This window comes from Manacus vitellinus, unplaced genomic scaffold, assembly GCF_001715985.3.
Source record: "Manacus vitellinus isolate BGI_N305 unplaced genomic scaffold, ASM171598v3 scaffold_2_pilon, whole genome shotgun sequence".
Classification (NCBI taxonomy): domain Eukaryota; kingdom Metazoa; phylum Chordata; class Aves; order Passeriformes; family Pipridae; genus Manacus; species Manacus vitellinus.
The window spans coordinates 19,842,887-19,861,560 of record NW_021940208.1 but is presented as its reverse complement, the minus strand read 5'-3'; the positions used below and the strand labels follow the sequence as shown (position 1 = coordinate 19,861,560).

Here is an 18,674-nt window from a genome sequence, read left to right as displayed (position 1 = left end):
TACCCACTACCAGGTGTGATAAAACTGTTCACATTGTAGCTGAATTGTTTTTGAATGACTTTTCCAGTGTTCTGCGTTGATATTGATATTGATATTGATATTGAGCAGTGAGGGTGTGGCATTTAACCTCCTACAGCATCCTAATTCTCAAAAGCCAGCATCTGATTCACAAATTATATTAATTCTCTAAGGTTTATCAGGTCCTTGAAAGAAAACAATGCTGCTTTAGAAGAGCACTTTGGTAAGCACCTGAGCTTACCTGAGCTCTGACCCCAGCTCTGACACTGTTCTTAGTGTCTCTGAACCTTTCTACTTCTGTCTTAGCTGTCAAATGGAATGTGTGGTTCCTTGTGTCACAAGATTGCAATTAGTTATTTTAATGGCATTTATAAAACACTTGAAAAATGTCACATGGGTCTTAGTCTTTCTTTTTCTAAATACTTTCTACTTGCCTTTTGTCGCCTGCCCTTTTCCTTGCAGCTCTTTAACCCTTCACCTAAGTGATCAGGGCAGTATTTTTCCCTCATTGTTCTTGTGCTGTGTCTTTCCCTCTGTTACTGTCACAGTTTTGCACGTGCAGACGGCTGGTAGTGTTGTTATAGGAGGTTCTCCTGGATACTAGTGTGAGAATCAGCCCTTCCTACACTGCCTTTTTCCTGCCCATAGGTTGTAACTTTAAGTTCAGGGGAACCTATAACAGGCCTGCCCAACGCGGAGCAACTAGATGGGGTTGGAAACAGCATCTACCCCGGTCAATACATGTTCCGAGGCTAACAGCCCCACTAGCAGAAAAAAACAACAGGGAGAATGAGCAAGTTACTTGAGGAAAAACATGGAGAGTGAAGGGGAACATGGTGTTCTGGAGAGGGCACCCCAAAGAGGATGTTCATCCAGAGCCTCTTTATTTCATCTATTATCAGCCCCGGGGAGAGCCTTCCCCTTCACCTTCTCCTTTCTCTTCTTGGTTCTTCCTTTTCTCCAAATGTAACTTCCATGCTTAGAACTGATGTGTGCAATGGGCTATATATCCTGCTAGTAAAAAACCTGTCCTATGTGCAACACCCATTATTTTAGTAAATGCTTAAATATTATCCTCAAGGATAATTATTATCCTTATATATTATCCTCAAGGTGTGAAAAGGCTACTTAACAGTCAATTGTCCAAGAGTTTAGGATATGCTGAATACCTGTGATGTTTTAGGGTTTTTTGGGTTTCTTTGTTCTCTAGGGAGTGTCTTCCATGTTTTAATTGGAACATTTTTCATAATTGCTGCTATTTAGTATGTTTATTTTGTCAAGTCATGGGATGTCTTTATAGCCATATAATAAACCCTAGAGAACAACTTCTCTGACTGTTACCATCTGCACTGATCACAAGAGCAGCTTAGAAAATACTGACAGTCTTTATACTAATAGGATACATATGGTGGCACACAATTATGTGTGACTGCATTCAATTAGCGTTGTACAATTACACAGTTTTATTGCTTAGTTAAAACAGTGAAAGCACTTCATAGTGGGCAATTTGCACTAATCCCCATTTCTTTAATTGCCCTTCAGTATTTAAATGCAGTGGAACATGTATAGCATTTATTCTGAATACCATGAGCATTACATGACCTTTCCCATTCCTTGACTGGCAAGTAACATACCACAGCTTCACACTGGGCTTCTTTTTATATGGAGTTACAACGGGGTGAGGAAAAGTTACTTTCTTCAGTTTTACAAGTCAACTGAAATAGTTTTCCAATGAAAGTAATTCGTAGAAACAGATGAAGTAAAATACTAGAAAATACACAGTATCAAACCTTCTGCATTGGTAAATGTTGCCAAACCAACCTCTTCTGTAATTAGTTTCTAGTGTAGATGAGTCACACAAGGTATGATCTGTTGAAGGAAGGAACTTACTAATGTTCACTAGGTTAGCACAATGCAGAAAAAGTTTTATAAAAGGTAACTGCATGAAATAGAATACAAAATGCTAATTAGGCTGAATCCAGCTCTGATGTCTAAGTGCACACTTTACATTTTCTGCAAGCGAATATTTAAAGCCCTAGTCTCTAGACTTTAATTAAAACTGTTGTTGAAATTAGATTTATTACTGCCATTTCAGAAGAGCACTTTCTTTAGTTTCAGGAACCAGATGTATTTAACAATCTGTGTTTTTAATAAAACCATAATTGCCTTTTTTTTTTCCCTGTGCTTTTCTATAAGCATATCTTTTTTTCTGGCTTAGTAGAAGAGAAATATGAATCCGTTTTAAATTGCTGGTCCTCTTAAAGGTCCAGTTGAATTCTTAAAAATAACATAATGAAAGAAGAAGAACTTTGTGTATTCTGAGTGTCTGCTTGTGACTGTATCACCTGGTAAGCAGAGATTCAGGACAGGGAAGGGTTTTCTCTCTAGACATGACTAAGGAGAAACTGGGGGATGGGGGCTGTATAATATAACTAGTTATGAGCTATAGCAGATCCATAGTGAACAGTAGTGAGAGACTTCAAGAATTGGTTTTGTACCAAACGAACTGTTCAAGGGTCCCTTGTAGAATTTTTTGGATATTTATAAGAAAAAAAATCTAGTATTTTTTTCTTCAAACACTTGTAGATAAACATGATTTAGGAGTAGCTGGTCAAGATATGTATTAAGAATGATTTTGGTTTTGATCGAGAAGTATAGTGTCTTCTATTTATGCATGGTTTTGCTGCGAATTGTTGTCAGGATATCACTATTGGGAGCCAGACTACATGGAGCTTTGATTTGGGTTGCAAAATAATGAAGTGATACATATATACTAAAAGAAGGCCTTCTGTAGACCATTTCTATCTTTTTAAGGTGCCTTTGTAGAAAACATATCAAAATGGGAAGGAAGAACTCAAACCAGCAGCTGAATTTTAGAAGGACTCACAGCCTCGTGTTTAAGTTAGATACATTTTTGTATTTTTTATTTTAAATATTTTTTTTGTAAGTTTTCAGTGATTACAAATTTAGGGCTGTTCTTTTGCTCTGAACCGGCCCTTAAAATTGTGTATTTTTTACTGATGTTTTTAGTCTTTTTTCTTGTGACTGTATCTTAATCTCCCTTTGTACCCATAAAAACCCATGAAAGATCATGCTCCTGCTGTAAAGACCATGTTTTAAGACAGGATTGTCATGTATATCCATTAGCAGCCCTAACTGCCTATGTCCCACTGATCATGATGGTAACATGCCAGTAAGACACTGGTTGGTGTTTAATAGTCATCCAAGGAGAGGACAGTATGTCTAGGTGAAATAGTCCAGCCAGGTTTGTGTCTTGTGATTTCAACACACAGAGAAGAATCTGGAACAGTGCAGTCACTTTTGTATTATCTAAGTAGTTGAAGTTCCTCTGCAAACCTTTAAGCTCTCTGCAAGAGTTTTTAAACTCAAAACCCTACACTGTGAATTGGCTGTCAGTGGGGAGTTAACCTCAGAAAGCCACTGTTGGAATGCCATGCATTTGCTTCTGGGTTTTAGTGTCTAGCAAGTGGTATGTCCTTTGTTGGCCAACTGGTGAGATAAGTCTTTCCTGAACACCCTGTCTGTGTTCAAGGAAATTTGTCCAAATTGTCTGTGAATTTTCAAAACTTACAGAGGAATATGTTGAATGTAAGGAGGAGAAAAATTACTGTAAATAAGAAGGAACATTTCAGGCAGTTAGTAAATGATATAGTAGTTACCTTGGTGGTATTGTGGTAAACTTTTGAATTTTCCTCCTAACTTAGGTTTATGAACACCAAGATGGAAGCAAGTCCCTTAAGTTAGGGGACTTTGGCCTAGCAACAATAGTGGATGGACCTTTATATACTGTTTGTGGGACCCCAACATATGTAGCTCCAGAAATCATCGCTGAAACTGGGTAAATCACTTTTAGTAATGATTCATTGATGTGTACACAGTGGAGCATATTCTCGACATTGTGCCAGATAGGAGTTCTTGCAATTAAGATTTTTATGCTGCCTTTGCTTGGCTATGTTGCAGAACAATTAAATTGGAAGGGACCTCTGGAGGCTGTGTTATCCAAACCAGCTCAGAACAAGGCCAGCTGTGGAGTTGTATTGGTCAATCTCTGCCAGTTGTTGACCTCAAACTTCTCATCTTAACACTGAGTTACTAACTAGCCATTTACAGATACAAGAAGTAATTCTTAAACTGTTCTCAGAAACTGCTAACTACCATTCACTTAATTTTATTTCATTATCACACACTGTCCTCTTCTGATTTGTTCCACAGAGTAACTGCCTGCTGGCTTGAGCAGGCTGTGTCACTTTTGCAGACTTCATGATGATAGGCATTACTGTCTAACTCAAGCATACAGCCAGATTTCTTCTGTGCACTCACACATTCTGATCTAATTATAATTTTAAGATGTAAATGTAAAAAATATTTGAAAGCAGAATTAGGATTGAGAGGTAGGTAAAATTCAGATGAGAATTTATAAGAAGTTATTAATAATTCTGAATGTTTCCCCTCTTCTTGCCTGTTGTCCATAGGAGTCCGATGTCTCTAACCATGTCTCTCACACTTCTAGATATGGCTTGAAGGTGGACATCTGGGCAGCGGGTGTGATTACTTACATCCTGCTCTGTGGTTTTCCTCCATTCCGTGGGTATGGACTGATCTATTCAACCATCCTTGTTATGCAAACTAGTCCCTATGCTGCTTTTGCATTAAGCACAGAGATTGCCACTGGTAAAAGTTCTCTGCTCGTAGGGTTTGGTTTTTTTCCTGTGCTCTGCACAGTGTTTTACACAAACCCCATAAATGTCTGTGATTTTACTGTAAGATCTCTGTCTCGTGTTTGTTTATTTTAGTTTAAACTTCATTGTATTACGAAACAAGAGCCTCCATTACAGGTTCTGTGTGCCTTTGCCTGATGTTTTAAATACACAATGAAATAAGCATCTTCTTTCATGAGCCAAACACAACATATTTTGTGGCTGGTAAAAGGTATTTAAAAAGTAAGCCACTTAATAAGGACATGTCAGATATTTTATTTCCCTCAAAGCAATTGCAAAGTTATGGGTAATCCTAAAGACTAGCCGGTTACTTCAGAAAGAGTGCACCAAGCGCATTGTGTTTTATGATCTCACCATTCACACCCTTGACTGCATACTTGGGGGAATCAACAGTTTCCATAAGCATACTAATGGATCAACAGTTAAAAGCAATTTCAAAAAGTCTATTGGAACCATTTCTGGAAATAATTTTTTCTTTGGGTTTTGTTGTTGGTTTTCTTTTGTTTTTACCTTACAGAAGTGGAGATGACCAAGAAGTACTTTTTGATCAGATTTTGATGGGACAGGTGGATTTTCCATCTCCATATTGGGATAATGTTTCTGACTCTGCAAAGGTGAGTTTTATAGTTGCTGATACTTTCTTCTCCATTATTATTTCCAGTGAGAGTATCTAATGCCCGTTGTTCTTTCATAGTGCTGTATTTGACGTCTCATTCATCTCCTGCTATACCTATAAAGTCCTCTGGGTCACCGAGTATGTTGTTGTATGGTTACTGTCTGCTAGACTTCAGGTGGTTCTGAAATGGACCCTGTTCTGAAAGGACATGATATCGCTATGTGATGTTGCACACAATAGAAACATGAGTAGCCCTTACTGATTGAGAAAAATTTAAATAACTTCGCTTGACCTACACTTCTTAGCTTGAAAGCTCCCTGGGACTGTGCTTTGTATGGACTTATGGGAAGGACCAAGTACCAACCTGGAGCTTTTGAATATTATGTAATAATATTATGGGGAGGCTGGTTTCCCTTATTAATCCCATTAGATGTTATATGGGTTGTTTCTTTCTGTCAAAGAACTAGGCCTCCCCATTACCTTATTGTTGTATTATGGTATGAAATACAGACTTGTTTGGGTCACAGTTCTTGGACTGTAGCCTTTGGTGTTCTAAAGCAGATACGTCCTGCTTTTACAGATATGTGGAGGGTGATCAGGACTAGCATTTTAGCCTGTTAACTAGTGAGGTTAATGAATGAGATACAGTCATAGAGTTGGAAGTCCTCTAAACCACATCATTGTGTTGTAGCAGGCTTCATTTCATAGCATCATAATTAGGAACTCTGCAAGTCCTTTGCCAGTGGTGTTTTCCTGTGAAGCTCCTTCTTCCAAATAGTGCAGTCTAAACTTTCTGTTTTGAAGCATTAACCTATCCATTTTACTTATCTTTGTCACTAAGAATTACTAGCTTTGGTCTTTGTTGATACACCTTTATTTGCTGCCATGTTGCCATCCTGGTTTTGCCATGCACTCCACTCAGTGGTGGAATTATATATATGTTTATTTACATACTAACCTAATTTCATGCAACCATCTGTTTTGCACATTATGTATTAAGTGCTTTTCTGTTAAACAGTGGCTTCAGAACTGTAACTCAGAAATGTCTTCTAGCTTTTCAAGGTACAGATAGATGTTAATTTAAAAGTTCATCTGGATGTTCAGCAGTTCATAGTTGTTCTATTTTTTAAATAATATATTTCTGTAGTTGGTAGTTCACTCTCCCTTTGAGCACTCCTACAAAATCAGTTAAAGAGCTCTTTAGTGAGTGTTGATTTGTTCTTTAAAAGTGTTCTCTAATTTTGACCCGGTGTTCCATTTCTCAGGAACTTATCACAATGATGCTTCAAGTAGATGTAGATCTGCGGTTCTCAGCCTTGCAAGTTCTTGAGCATCCATGGGTTAATGTAAGTATTTTCAGACTTGGAGATGCTTCTTGCAATTTGGCATCTTTTAGCTCTTTCCTGTCAAGTCCCTGCTATGCCCTTTTGAAAGCCAGCACATTCTAAAAATGCCACAGATTTAACTGGAAATAAGCTGGGTTACATGCTTATTTAGTGTATGACATGTACCTTGGAGTTTACACTATTATATGCATGCTCAGCTACATTTTCTCTAAATATTTTGAGCCAGATTTTCAACAAATTTCAATGACATTTGATAAATTTATATGTCTAAAAATCAGCTTGAAGCTTCAGTGACACATTTTGTTCTCCTAAAATCAGATGGACTCAAAAATCTCACAGTCATGATTAAGAGTTACTGCAATGTAGTTCATAGTATTAAGCTACTTGATCCAGAATGAAACAAGGAAACCTTTAGAATCATATTTAGCTTCTGATGATAATTAATATTTGTTAATTATTTCAGACTATTTAACATGTCTTAAAATATTTGGATGACAAGCAATAAAAATATGGGACAGTCTATATTCAAATTCAGAAGGGACAACTGAGAAAAGAAACACAATTGGGATGAACAGAGAAAAAAAATTGAAGGAAGAAGAAATAATGCTTTGTTTTGTTTGTCACAAGCTTGAGTGTGCATTCCTCGCTGGAATACAATTTGATCCCTCAGCTGCTGTATCCAAAATCCCTTTCCCACTAAAACACTGTTCTAAAAATTCAAATATATAGTAACCTCAGATGTTAATCTTTTTTTATGAAAATGTCCACCATGTCATCCACAGTAGTGGTGATCAGTTAAGCATTTACCAAGTATATGTTTTAGACTTGGAGGCTTCCTTATTGCCCAAACCATTTTTTTTTAAACTGCAGATGCTTTTATCATGCAGAGGACTTCTATGATGTACAAAGAGTGCAGGAAAACATCTGATGAAAATCTTTTCATTTTTAAGGTGACATTCAAGCACCTGAAATACTAATTTTCCTTGATGCCAGGGGCTGTCCTTGAAACACAGTGTTCTGTCACAGTTTATAATGCCTTTTGGTGATTGAGGTGTCTCTGTGTCACCATGGGAGGAAGATGAGTGGAGATTTCTGGAGTTCTGTAAGGGAAGAGATGGAACTGACTGACCAGAAGCCACAGAGAGGCCAGGTCACCCGAAGCATCAGCACACTCATCAGCACACTGCTGCTGAGATTACTGAAATATCACCTGTTTACACCATTTAAGGATGTGGTCACTTATCTTCACCTTTTTCTGAAAAATATATTTGAAATATTAATGCTACTCCCAGATGGGCTTTTTTTTTTTAATTCAGTTACACCATGGTGTGTTTTAGGAAGCCATTTTAGCGCAATATATTAAAAAGAGCGTGCAGCTCTTTGTTGGTAACCTGATGGTGATGGTGTGCAAGTGACATGAGGATCTTCTCTCTGCCCTCAATAGTACCTGCTGATGGGGATGGGAGGGGAGAGGGGACAGGGACTAAAGCCTTTTAACACTCTAGAGCTCTTGGCAAATTCCTGGTTTTCTGTGCAACAAGTTAACACGTGGAACCCTTTGCCAGAAGGTGCTGTAGAGGACAAGTATAAATGGATTCAAAAGGGAATTTAATAAATTTTTGGAGGATGAGCCCGTTGGAGCCTATTAAATATAGTGGTCTGGATATAAGTCTTGGCTCACAAAGTTCTTAAGTACTTGGTTGGCAGGAATTAGAGTATATACAGGGAAAGTTAAAGATCTACTTGTCTTTGTTAAAGGTACTACTTCTTAACAGTGACAACAATGCACTGTCAGAAACAACATACAGTATTCCATTCATCTTTGATCTAGCTCTGCTGCACTTCTCGTAATTTTATGATGGTAATAATTCTCTGCAATCAAACCTGTAGAAGTGTAATCTGTAAGTAAGTGAAACAAATATTCCATGACCTTTCTGTAATTCCTTCTTTTCTGCCCAACTGCTGCTTTTAGCAACTGAGACGAATCAGCATTTTGTCTTCAGCAATACACTAAAGATAGTTCATAATGAAGATCAAAACTGCTTTTGAATTCTCGTATGTGTCTTCCAGATATTTTTTCTGAAAGACAAAAAAACAGTGCTGGGACCAGTTCAGAAAAGTGCTTGAACATTTTCCAAACATTGCTCCTATTTCAAGGCATCACACATGGAAGCACTTAGTATCAGGCATAAAATTAACTAGATGGCACTATAATCCTAATTCACATTAGGAGAAATAAGAACATGGCTGAGTTGAAACAGGTGCTTAAATGATTACATGAAAAAAGGCATTTCCTTGAAGTGTGTCTAGCCTAGCAGACACACTAGAAGATAGCCTAGCAGGGTCAGCCTGATGGTGCACCGAGGCAGAATGGTACACTGGTGTTAGATCCAGCTATGCATCCCCATGCCATCACTTGTTTGATCAGGTGCAAGTCTGCCACATAGCCTCCCTCTATCTCAATTTCTGAGCTTCAGGACAGGGAATTAATATACTAATCACTTTTTACAAAAGGTTCTGCAATCCATATGTTGTAATTACCTGAGCAATTATCTGCATGCTGGCTTTCTGAGAAGATATGGGGAATTTTCACCTACATTCCATTTTCACAGGTAACCTGCTTAAATATTTTTTCATGGCATCAAATGCTGGACTTTACTTTCCCTTTCTGTCCTGGTTTCAGCTGGGATAGAGTTTACCACAAAAGTTTTCTTATGTCAGTTTTGAACCTATTCATAGAGTGTTAAATCTGCAGCTAAAATACTAGATAAAACAGCTGGCTTGAAAAGTAGGCATGTGTTTTCTTCAACAATTTTAAGAAACATTTTCTCTCTTTGATCAAACCTTTGATAGAAGTGTTGTAACTGCTTACACTGTATAAAACCATTTTGTAGATTGTAAATAACCATTCCACTTTATAGCTGCTTACTATGTGATTACTTGGTAAATTGCTGAGATTCCTGGAATGTGCTTTGACAGTTTCAGTAGGAGCAAACTCTCATTTTAGTTTCAGTTTTTGCTATAAAAATAGCTGGAATCCTCTTGGAAACTGCAAAACTTGTTATGGTCAGAGTCAGGCCAGTAAAGCAGTTCCTATGTCAGTGATATCCCAGCTGTTTTCAATTCAAAAAAACAAAACCTGAAAAGATGTTGGCTACATGCCACTGCCACAGATGGAGATCCTGAATTCTAAATGCAATTCAGCAACAGTTCTTTGCCCCCTTCATTTAGTTTATTCAGTCATCTCTCCTATGCAGTACACTTGGACCTGGAAACAAATCCATCTGTTTATACTTCCCCCACGGGGACCCCAGCTCTTTCCTTTACCTGCTCAAAGTCTCTGCAAAGCCAAAGAATTATAAAAGAGACTGGAAGCTTGAAATCTGGCATTTTAAACATTGATGTTATTGATAACCTGAAACAAGCTACAGGACAAACTTACTCTTTTTTTGTTGTATAAGTAGTAACTGTTTCCTAATACATCACTGAGCAGCAAATGCTGAATGACTGCATTCCCTAAATCCTTCTCTGTTAAAATAATCAACATAAAATCTGTGTTGTTGCTGAAGAAGGAAAGATGGCACACAGCAGCCTAAAAAGAATTCGGAAAACTGGAGCTTTTACATATTTCCTTCCCTGTGTTTGCCTTGGAAATTTGTGTGCAAAAGAAATGAATAACCAAGCAATAAGTAACAATAAGCTGAATATTTGTAAGGAATTTAATTTAAAAAGACATTTCTTGTTTCATAGCTGCACTACTTTTGGTTACATCTTAGGACACTGCACAAAGAAACATTTCCCTGTAATCCCTAGAGAAAACTGTTCAAAAGCTTTTACAGCACTTCTATTTGCTCTGGTTTCCTGCTGTTATTTGTATAATAATCTATTCATCTGATGATTTTAGACCTGGAAAGTAAAGGTCTTGTGACCAACTTGTGAAATGGATATAAGTGCTTCAGGGCAGTAGGAGTCTGGGAATCCTGAACTTCATTACATTTTTTTAACGCCTCTTTTTCCTTTGAGTGGCAATGTCTCCTGCCACAGAGAACAATGCAAGTATGAAACCAGTTTTTATTAATTACTAGAATGACTCCAAGACAATATGCCTCTTTTTTTTTTAATATTATTTTGATTTCTTTCAAATAGACTATGAAAGGTATTTTGTGGAGGCTGATTAAAAAAAAACAAAAAACCAAAAAGCAACAACAAAAAACCAATAACACAAAAACCAGAAGTATTTTAACATTCCAAGCAGTTTACATTGTCCATGTGAAAACTCAACTTCTGGATCAGAGTTTTCAAACACTCAGTGGATTTTGACTGTTCCGTTTCTGAGTCATGCACAGGAGAGCTCTTCTTTCAGAGCATCAGCAGTCAATGTTTTCTGAAGCTCTTGACCCCCTAAAGTTCCCAGATTGAGCACCAAAAATCACTAGTTGTCTTTAAAAGATCTTGTGATTACTGCTAAATCTGAGATGAAATTCTGTGGTCCTAACCCACTGAAAAAAGCAAAATCTTGAAAATAGAGGAAAGGAACAGTTAACCTCTTTGGGGTCTGATATCCTTCCCATTACAGCAACCCAATGAAATTCCTGTCAGCAATGTTTACCCTATTCTCCAATTCTACAGCTTACCCTGCTGACTCTGGTCAATATGATGTTTTTGATTCTGGTTTGTTTTTTTTTTTACTTCTTGTCTTTTAAAAATGCAGAGCAGCTTGTTTTATATTTAGTTAAATAGCTGTCATCTCTCACCCTCAATAGCTATCTATTTTATTTTTGACTGAAGTGATTCCAGGAGCCAGCTTAATATATACTGACTTGTTTATAAAGCACACTTGAATAAAAAAATGATAACTACTAAATGTCAGGTGGTACCAACAGAAGTAATAAAAATTTAATAATGATAGAGGAATTCCAATATATCCCCATGCTACATCTTAAATTGAGCTGTGAAATATTTCGTCTAAAAGCTGGAGCCCAAACTATGTGTCTGTGGCATGCTACCACCAAAAGGAGGGTGTAGTGCTTCACCAATAAAATATGACTATTGTCTTCTCCGTAGTTTAGTCTTTTGACAAGATGACATGAATGCTTGGCAGTCTTTCATGTCAAGAAAGCCAAGAGAACGATTTTATTTTTTCTTCCTCCTTTATTGAAGAGAAATTCGCTTTAGCTTTCTTCTGGGAAAGGCAAGGTCAATGGAAAGTAGGTTATTTTTAGGGGTCATATACTACCGAGCCAAGACTCCCCGGTGCTAGACAATAATCAGCTACTGGGTCGTATTGTTTTGGTTTTTGTGTTTTGCGGCTGTGTGCACTTGACTATATTTTGCCAGCTGAGACCTTTTTTTTAAAGGGGTGAGTAAGGGATCTCTAAACACAAACTCCCCAATCTAAATAAATAACAAACCCTACCAACCTCCCTAAAATTCCCATAGGCTCACTGAACTCATGATTTACTGCAGCAGCTCTGTAAGTCTTTAAGTACACTCAGAATTGCTGTGAAGTCAGAAAAAGAAGTGTCTGTCATCTCTCTCCATTCTGATCTTGTCTCTTGTTTGCCTGTATTCTGCTATGATTTTGCTTAAGTGGAGTTTAAGAACTTTTTCAACTGTTGTCAGCCACACACACCATGCAGTACTAGCTTGGGATGACCATGATGTGTGGCCAGTGACCTGATATCCTGCGTGTTTATCTCCCTATTCCACCTATTCTGCATATTGTTGCCTGTAATCCTGCATATTCTGCTAATGGGGAAGTCTCACTGAGCAGTGGCTTTTTACACATTTTTCAGGCATAAGGATCTTTTTTACAATTTCTAAAAAAACTCCCCTTTTCTTGGGCTTGAATCCAACCTGAGGACTTGCACAAAACTGCAAACTCCCTTGTCTCTGCTATGGTTTTGTCTCAGCATGGAGGTTGCTGGTGTGCCTAGGTGCAGATATCCAGGTTTTCTCTGCAAAGTGGGATGTCTCAGCTGGAAGGAGGCATGTCCCAGACCAGCTGCATGGTGTCTGGGCTGGAGAGCTGGCTCACTTGCTGTGTGCCACAGCAGAACATGTGTCTGCTTCTACTTAGCCATGCATTTGTGTGCCTACTTTTACCTCAGGTTAGCTCAAGTTGAGAACATAGACATTTTGGCATGGAGGAAGAGGCCACCCATAGCTGGCTCCAGCCCTTCTCTGCTTTCCCAGGCAATCTGTACCTCTGCATTCATGTACCTTTCCCCACAGCATCCCAGGCTTCTTTGCCTTGGGACTGGGGTAAGGAATTGCAGTCTCTTGTTATCAGTCAGTTGGAGATTTGATTTGTGGAGGTAGTTCTGGTTAGCGAGGATTTTAGTACAGTACTGTCATGATCTGTGGGAATGCCACCACAAGCCATGAGCTCATGCCTGACCTGACCTGGCCTGGCCTGCAGCTGTGCTACAATGCATCCTGGAGTTGGTCAGGTCTCCTCCTCACCCACTCCGAGGTTCTCAGCCAGGGCATGTCTCAGCTCCCATCTTATCTGGGTTTCCTCACTGTGGGACTCACAAAATTGTGGGCGCATCTTTCACCCAACCCCGTAGTCCCTGAGTATGGAACATTAGCAATTATACAAGGAGCTTGTAGGTGTCTCTCAGAATTTGGGAAGATCCTTTCCTTCATCCTGCCAAAATAGGACCTTTTGTTATTCTAATCTCTTGGGTACTTTTTACTTTTGAGGTCATTATTGTTAAATTTATGTGATGAGTAAACAGAATCATAAACAGGTCTGAGTTTATCATGCTTTGAAATATTAATGGACCTAAAAATAACTAGGCAGTGGTAAAAATAAAAATAAGATGTTTAACAATTATTATTAATTCACATTACCTAAAATTTGAGAAGAAAAGATTGAGTAAAGAAGAAGAGAGAGACTGGTTCATTCCATAATATGTTCATCTTATAAGTACCTTAGATATATTGGTGGAGGCAATGATTGACCCATATTTTAATACAAACTTTTTGTAAACTTTTCTGTATTGACAGGTGCTATCAGAATCACCCTGCAATTCTCTGCTTTCGCCTTTTCTCTCTGAAGTTTTATTTTGCTTTATTTCTCTCTAGGATGATGGCCTTCCAGAGAATGAACATCAGCTCTCAGTAGCTGGGAAGATAAAGAAGCATTTCAACACAGGCCCTAAGCCGAACAGCACAGCAGCTGGAGTTTCTGTCATAGCAGTAAGCATCTGAATTACACAGCTGAAACACATCTGTGTGCCCATCAGACAGTATGTGTTTAGGACATTCCACCAAAGAAAAACAGAGAGGATTAATCTTTAGATAATTCTAGCATTTAATTAATATAAGCATAGACTGGTATTCTGCACAACTTTTCCCTTGATTCTGCTTGTGAGTCACATTGTTATTGAACAGCCCTAGGATATATAACTGTACACACAGTTCCACATTTTACCAGAGGATCAGTGGACTTAACTCCAATGTAGATTTGACAGTTTGAACTATGGGATCATGACATTTTAATTGGCAGCATACTCATCATATGGATTGAGGCCACGCAGAGGTTTGTAGCAGAAGGGCAACCCCACTTTAAAATGGAAATTGTTCCAAAATTTTGACTGAAAATCTATATGGTGGCCTAAACTTCTCCTCTTTGAAGACATGAAAGGGAGCTATGATGCCTCACTGCTGCCTTCATGTTTCATGAGTCTAGCCACTTCAGATTTAGCTGAGCAGCAGCATTTTATTGTAGTGCCACACAGAAGCTGCTTCCCTTTCAGCAGAAGTGCTTAATTGGGTAACGACTTAATGGAGCTCCTTGCTGCCTTCTCTCATCTTGCAATTCCAGTCGAGCCATTCTAGAACGTGTCGGGAGCTTCTGAAACTAAGCTTGACCAAACTTTTGACGAAGCTTTACTGATGTTTCAATGGCATCCTCAGTGTAGCGTACATACCATAAAACTCTTATTTTTTTCTCACAGATGAACATGTGTATTAGATATACATGGGCACAGAATATATTCAGCATATGATGAGATTACTCATACTAATGCCATTGAATAATAACATGCACATCCTTCACATTTTTGATACATCTGCCTGTGTCTGTAAGCTTTCCTTTATTACTCATAGTAATGTGAACACTCCAAATAGTCACTAAAAATAAGTGACATGTTAAACGTAACCATTCCCATATCAGATTACTCAGTGTTCATTCCCAGCTTCCATAAATTGCAGGTGGTGTGACTGCACATGTACACTTTCTTGTACTGTTTCCACTTTCATGTTTCTCAGCTCAGCCCCTCCAGTGTTGAGTTTAATCAGCATGAAGTAAACTCAGCTCAGCACATGCAATCTGGCTCACAGGTGTGAAGTGTTTGTGCAGCAAAATGGATACTCTCTCAAAGTTACTTGGTATAAGTGCTTAAAATTTCAAGCTGTGCCTCTCATATTTTTTCTTTACTCTTTCCTACCCTGAACGTCCTCAACATGGAAGCAAGTTGTTCCTCATGCTTTTCTTAGATTTTCTCAGCCATCAGCTAACATAGTCAGCATTTATTTATTTTCATTTTTAAGCAATAATACTGCAACAGCTCTCCCACAACTAAAACATCACATACCCATTGCTCATCTGAACTGCAGGTATGTTCTGTATAGACTAGCTGAAATCGTGTTCCTTTTAAATGGACTGCCAGCACGCTTGTCCATGAGAATTACTGCTCAGATGCTCCATGCTAATGACTTCAAAGCTTAAAAGCAAGAAATGATGCCTCTGTCCTCATCCATCCCTCGCCTCCTTTATATTTTTAATTTCCCTGCCCTTCTCTTTTTTTTCTCTGCCCCAATTGCTTTGCCAAGGAATTGATTGCAACAGTTTAAAACTTGAGTAATGAAAAAGGCACTGTAATGAATCTTTCCACTGCAAAATATTATACATCAGGAAAAAAAACTTGTATGTTTAATTATATTCTAAATATTTTTTAGTGTTTGGAAATTTAACAGAATATTTTTAGTGATCATCTCTGTGAGCAAACTTCATACTCCGGCATGATTAATCCTGTAACTTGGCCTATAAAGTAGAAATGTTTAGAATATTTTTACGTAATTCAGAAAGTGGTTTGATTAGCTTGTGTCAATTATTTTCTAAAAAATTGGAAGAGATAGGGAAATATAGACCTCTTTAGTATTTTGGTAATGTTCTAGAATGCTAGATAATTTTTATTTTACAAATAAATTAGTTTTGTTTCCTACAAAATAATTTAATGTGTAAAAGAAAGCCAAAAGCAAAACAGCAATGCATTTAAATGCTGTTTCTGCATCTGAAAATGAATTTAATCTATATTTGATATGCATGTCATCAGGGTTTTATGTTTGAGAATCTTCCTTTAGCTGTGCAATCTCAAATATCACAGAAGTAAATCCTATTAACAAAGACTGCTCTAGATTTAGAACTTTCAAAGTATGTACAGATGTTGTAACATTGTTCCGCAGTAAAGACATGCACTAACTATATTTTCCATAAAAATAATGGGGTTTTGTGCCTGCCTGTATGTTTACTGTAACTTTTTGAGAGAGTGCTTGTGTATATAATATATAGAGATGCCTTCTATACATTATATAACACATCTGTGTCTTTGTTTGTGAAAATGTGTTAGTATGTGCATATATTTCTGTAGCTTACTTAATAGTATGAAAGATAAATATTAGCATTACTTTGAATCTTATAATTCTGTTTATGTACAGAGATAGCTAATATGTGGTATTTAGTTCTTAATTTGTCCTCACATTGCTATGATATGGTATTATATGCCTGTTTTCTCCGATGGTAAGATATAACACACCTCAAAGATCTCAAGGAGTATTTATCATATGCACCAATTAAAACTATAATATGAAAATTAAATTCCTAAAGATGTGTTCGTGGTCAGCTTGATTGGGAGGAAGTTTGAAGCCACATGTGTTTTACATACACCGACTGTGGCTACTGCTTCCTTCAGAAATGTTCAAATTCCATTGACTCCTTTGGTTCAGACTTATATCTGCCTTATTGATGCTGTAATCCTCAGTAAAAGTTGTCTCTGACATTTCAAGGCAGAGACATCCTACTTCTCATGCATGTGTCCAGACTTCAAGTTTGTCCACATTTGGAAGGATTTGTCGGTTTGGACAAACTACCATAATGAACATGTTGAGCATGCCTAGCAAAGTAGTTGCTTTGCTGATGTAGCAGTATGATTTCTGAAACAAAATTAACTCTACAGGCAAAGAGAGTTTTCTGTTGATACAATAATACATCATTAGAAGTTCTGTCAGCATAACTCTGTCAGTTGGGAAAAAATTCCCTTGAACAAACATAGCTTTGCCAGCAAAATTTTAATTGGAGAAATAGTTTTTAAAACAGCAAGAGAATTAGCAAATCCCTAAAAAACACTGTTTGCTGATGAGAGAATATGTAGGAGAAATATCACTTTACTTGCTCTGTTCTTAAATTCTTGTCACAGGCATTTACTACCAGTCTCTGTGGGAGACAGAGGCTGGGCTAGTGCCCCTCAGTCTGTGTCAGAATGGCCACATTACTGTTAAGCATATGCCAAAATATTTGCAGGATCATGTTTCTCATACAGCTTTTCAATAGGAGCAGTATTTTGTAGTTCTGTGACAGTGTTTATAAAACATACTGCAGATAAAAATGTAAAACCGGACTTCCACTAACTAGTCTTTTTGAAATTTGAGGGTAGATTTTTTTTCCCTTCAATTCTCCAAGGATGGCAACCCCATTTTTTTTTTACTGTGGCCATGAAACAATACCCTATGGTTGTATCCTCTGGGTTTAGTGACAGTGCCTAGAGTAACTAGGAGCCCAAATCACTTTTAAAGAATGATTCTGCAACACAGAGGTGTGCTGTAATTCCTTGTATGAACCAAGCATCGTTTAATATGTGTCCTTGTCTGAAGTGTTAAAGCTCTGCCTGTATGTCATCACTTTTGTGCTTGTACTTTTGCCAGTGTTAAGACAGAGGAAAAGACTAATGTTATTCTGCTGTTAAGGTTGGATGAGGTCTCTCTGTCTTGGTAATGCATCTCTGTCTGGAGAAGTAGAGAAATTGAGTAGAACAGCTAAGGAGAAAAGCTGCTCAGAAAGTTGGTGCAGCTCTCTGTTGCTTACAGGGTCCTGGGTTCAGGGCCCTGGCAATGGGAAGGCAGTGGGTGGGTCATTGCCCTGCATTCTACCAATTTTTAAAAAAAATTACAAATGCCAAGCGGTATTTTTAGCCATAGGATTTCTTGGGTGGTGTGGAAGAGAAGCCAAATTCAGCTTGTAAGTTTTGCTTGCCTTAAAGATGAACCTGTGTCTCGACTATCCCTTCCCATCTATTATCTGTGTTTTCCTGGGATCATTGTCCACAGCCGGGTTTCTCATGGCAGAATTTCCACACTGCCAAAATTTTTCAAACTCGTGTTAGGAAGTGACTCTCGCCATTTTCTCTGTATTATTTTTTTAGCTATTCAATTTTAGGGCAATATTTTTAATCCGCTTTTTAGAAAAACATCCCTTTTGTGTGTTTTATGTGCAGCATACAAGGAAGCCAGTAGATGGCAATAGCAGACCAGTGTAATTAAGCAAACACAAATTTAACTCTAGGTACAAGGTCCCCATGGTTTTAAACAGGAAGCGTCCTTTAAATAATTCTAAATAAGATGAAAGTGGCATTGTTTTAACAAAATGGAATGAATTATTAAATTATTGAAGGGGAGTCATCAAGAAAAATTCAAATTTGCGGTTAATTCCTAACTCCCCTTGAAGTGTGTTGAACTGCTTTTCTGATTTAGAATTAGAAACTGTCATCAGTATTGGAAATATATACCATGCTCTTATTGAAACACAAAATGGCCTTTTCTCTTCCTAGGGCAAAATCTGAAAATCGTTGCAACTAACAGTTTTAAAGCAGACAGAGTGTCTCTGTAGAT

At 37.8% G+C, this 18,674-nt stretch overlaps 1 protein-coding gene across 2 annotated transcripts in view; it reads left to right on the top strand.

Moving 5' to 3' along the window:
* The window catches only part of DCLK1 (doublecortin like kinase 1), a 248,821-nt gene that overhangs the window by 215,625 nt on the left and 14,522 nt on the right, over positions 1 to 18,674 (top strand). For both annotated transcript variants that reach the window (XM_029960882.1, XM_008934247.3), the window contains 5 exons: positions 3,744 to 3,877; positions 4,550 to 4,627; positions 5,275 to 5,371; positions 6,639 to 6,719; positions 13,812 to 13,925. In XM_029960882.1, coding sequence (XP_029816742.1) covers positions 3,744 to 3,877; positions 4,550 to 4,627; positions 5,275 to 5,371; positions 6,639 to 6,719; positions 13,812 to 13,925 — 504 coding nt within the window. The remainder of the gene's footprint in view (positions 1 to 3,743; positions 3,878 to 4,549; positions 4,628 to 5,274; positions 5,372 to 6,638; positions 6,720 to 13,811; positions 13,926 to 18,674) is intronic.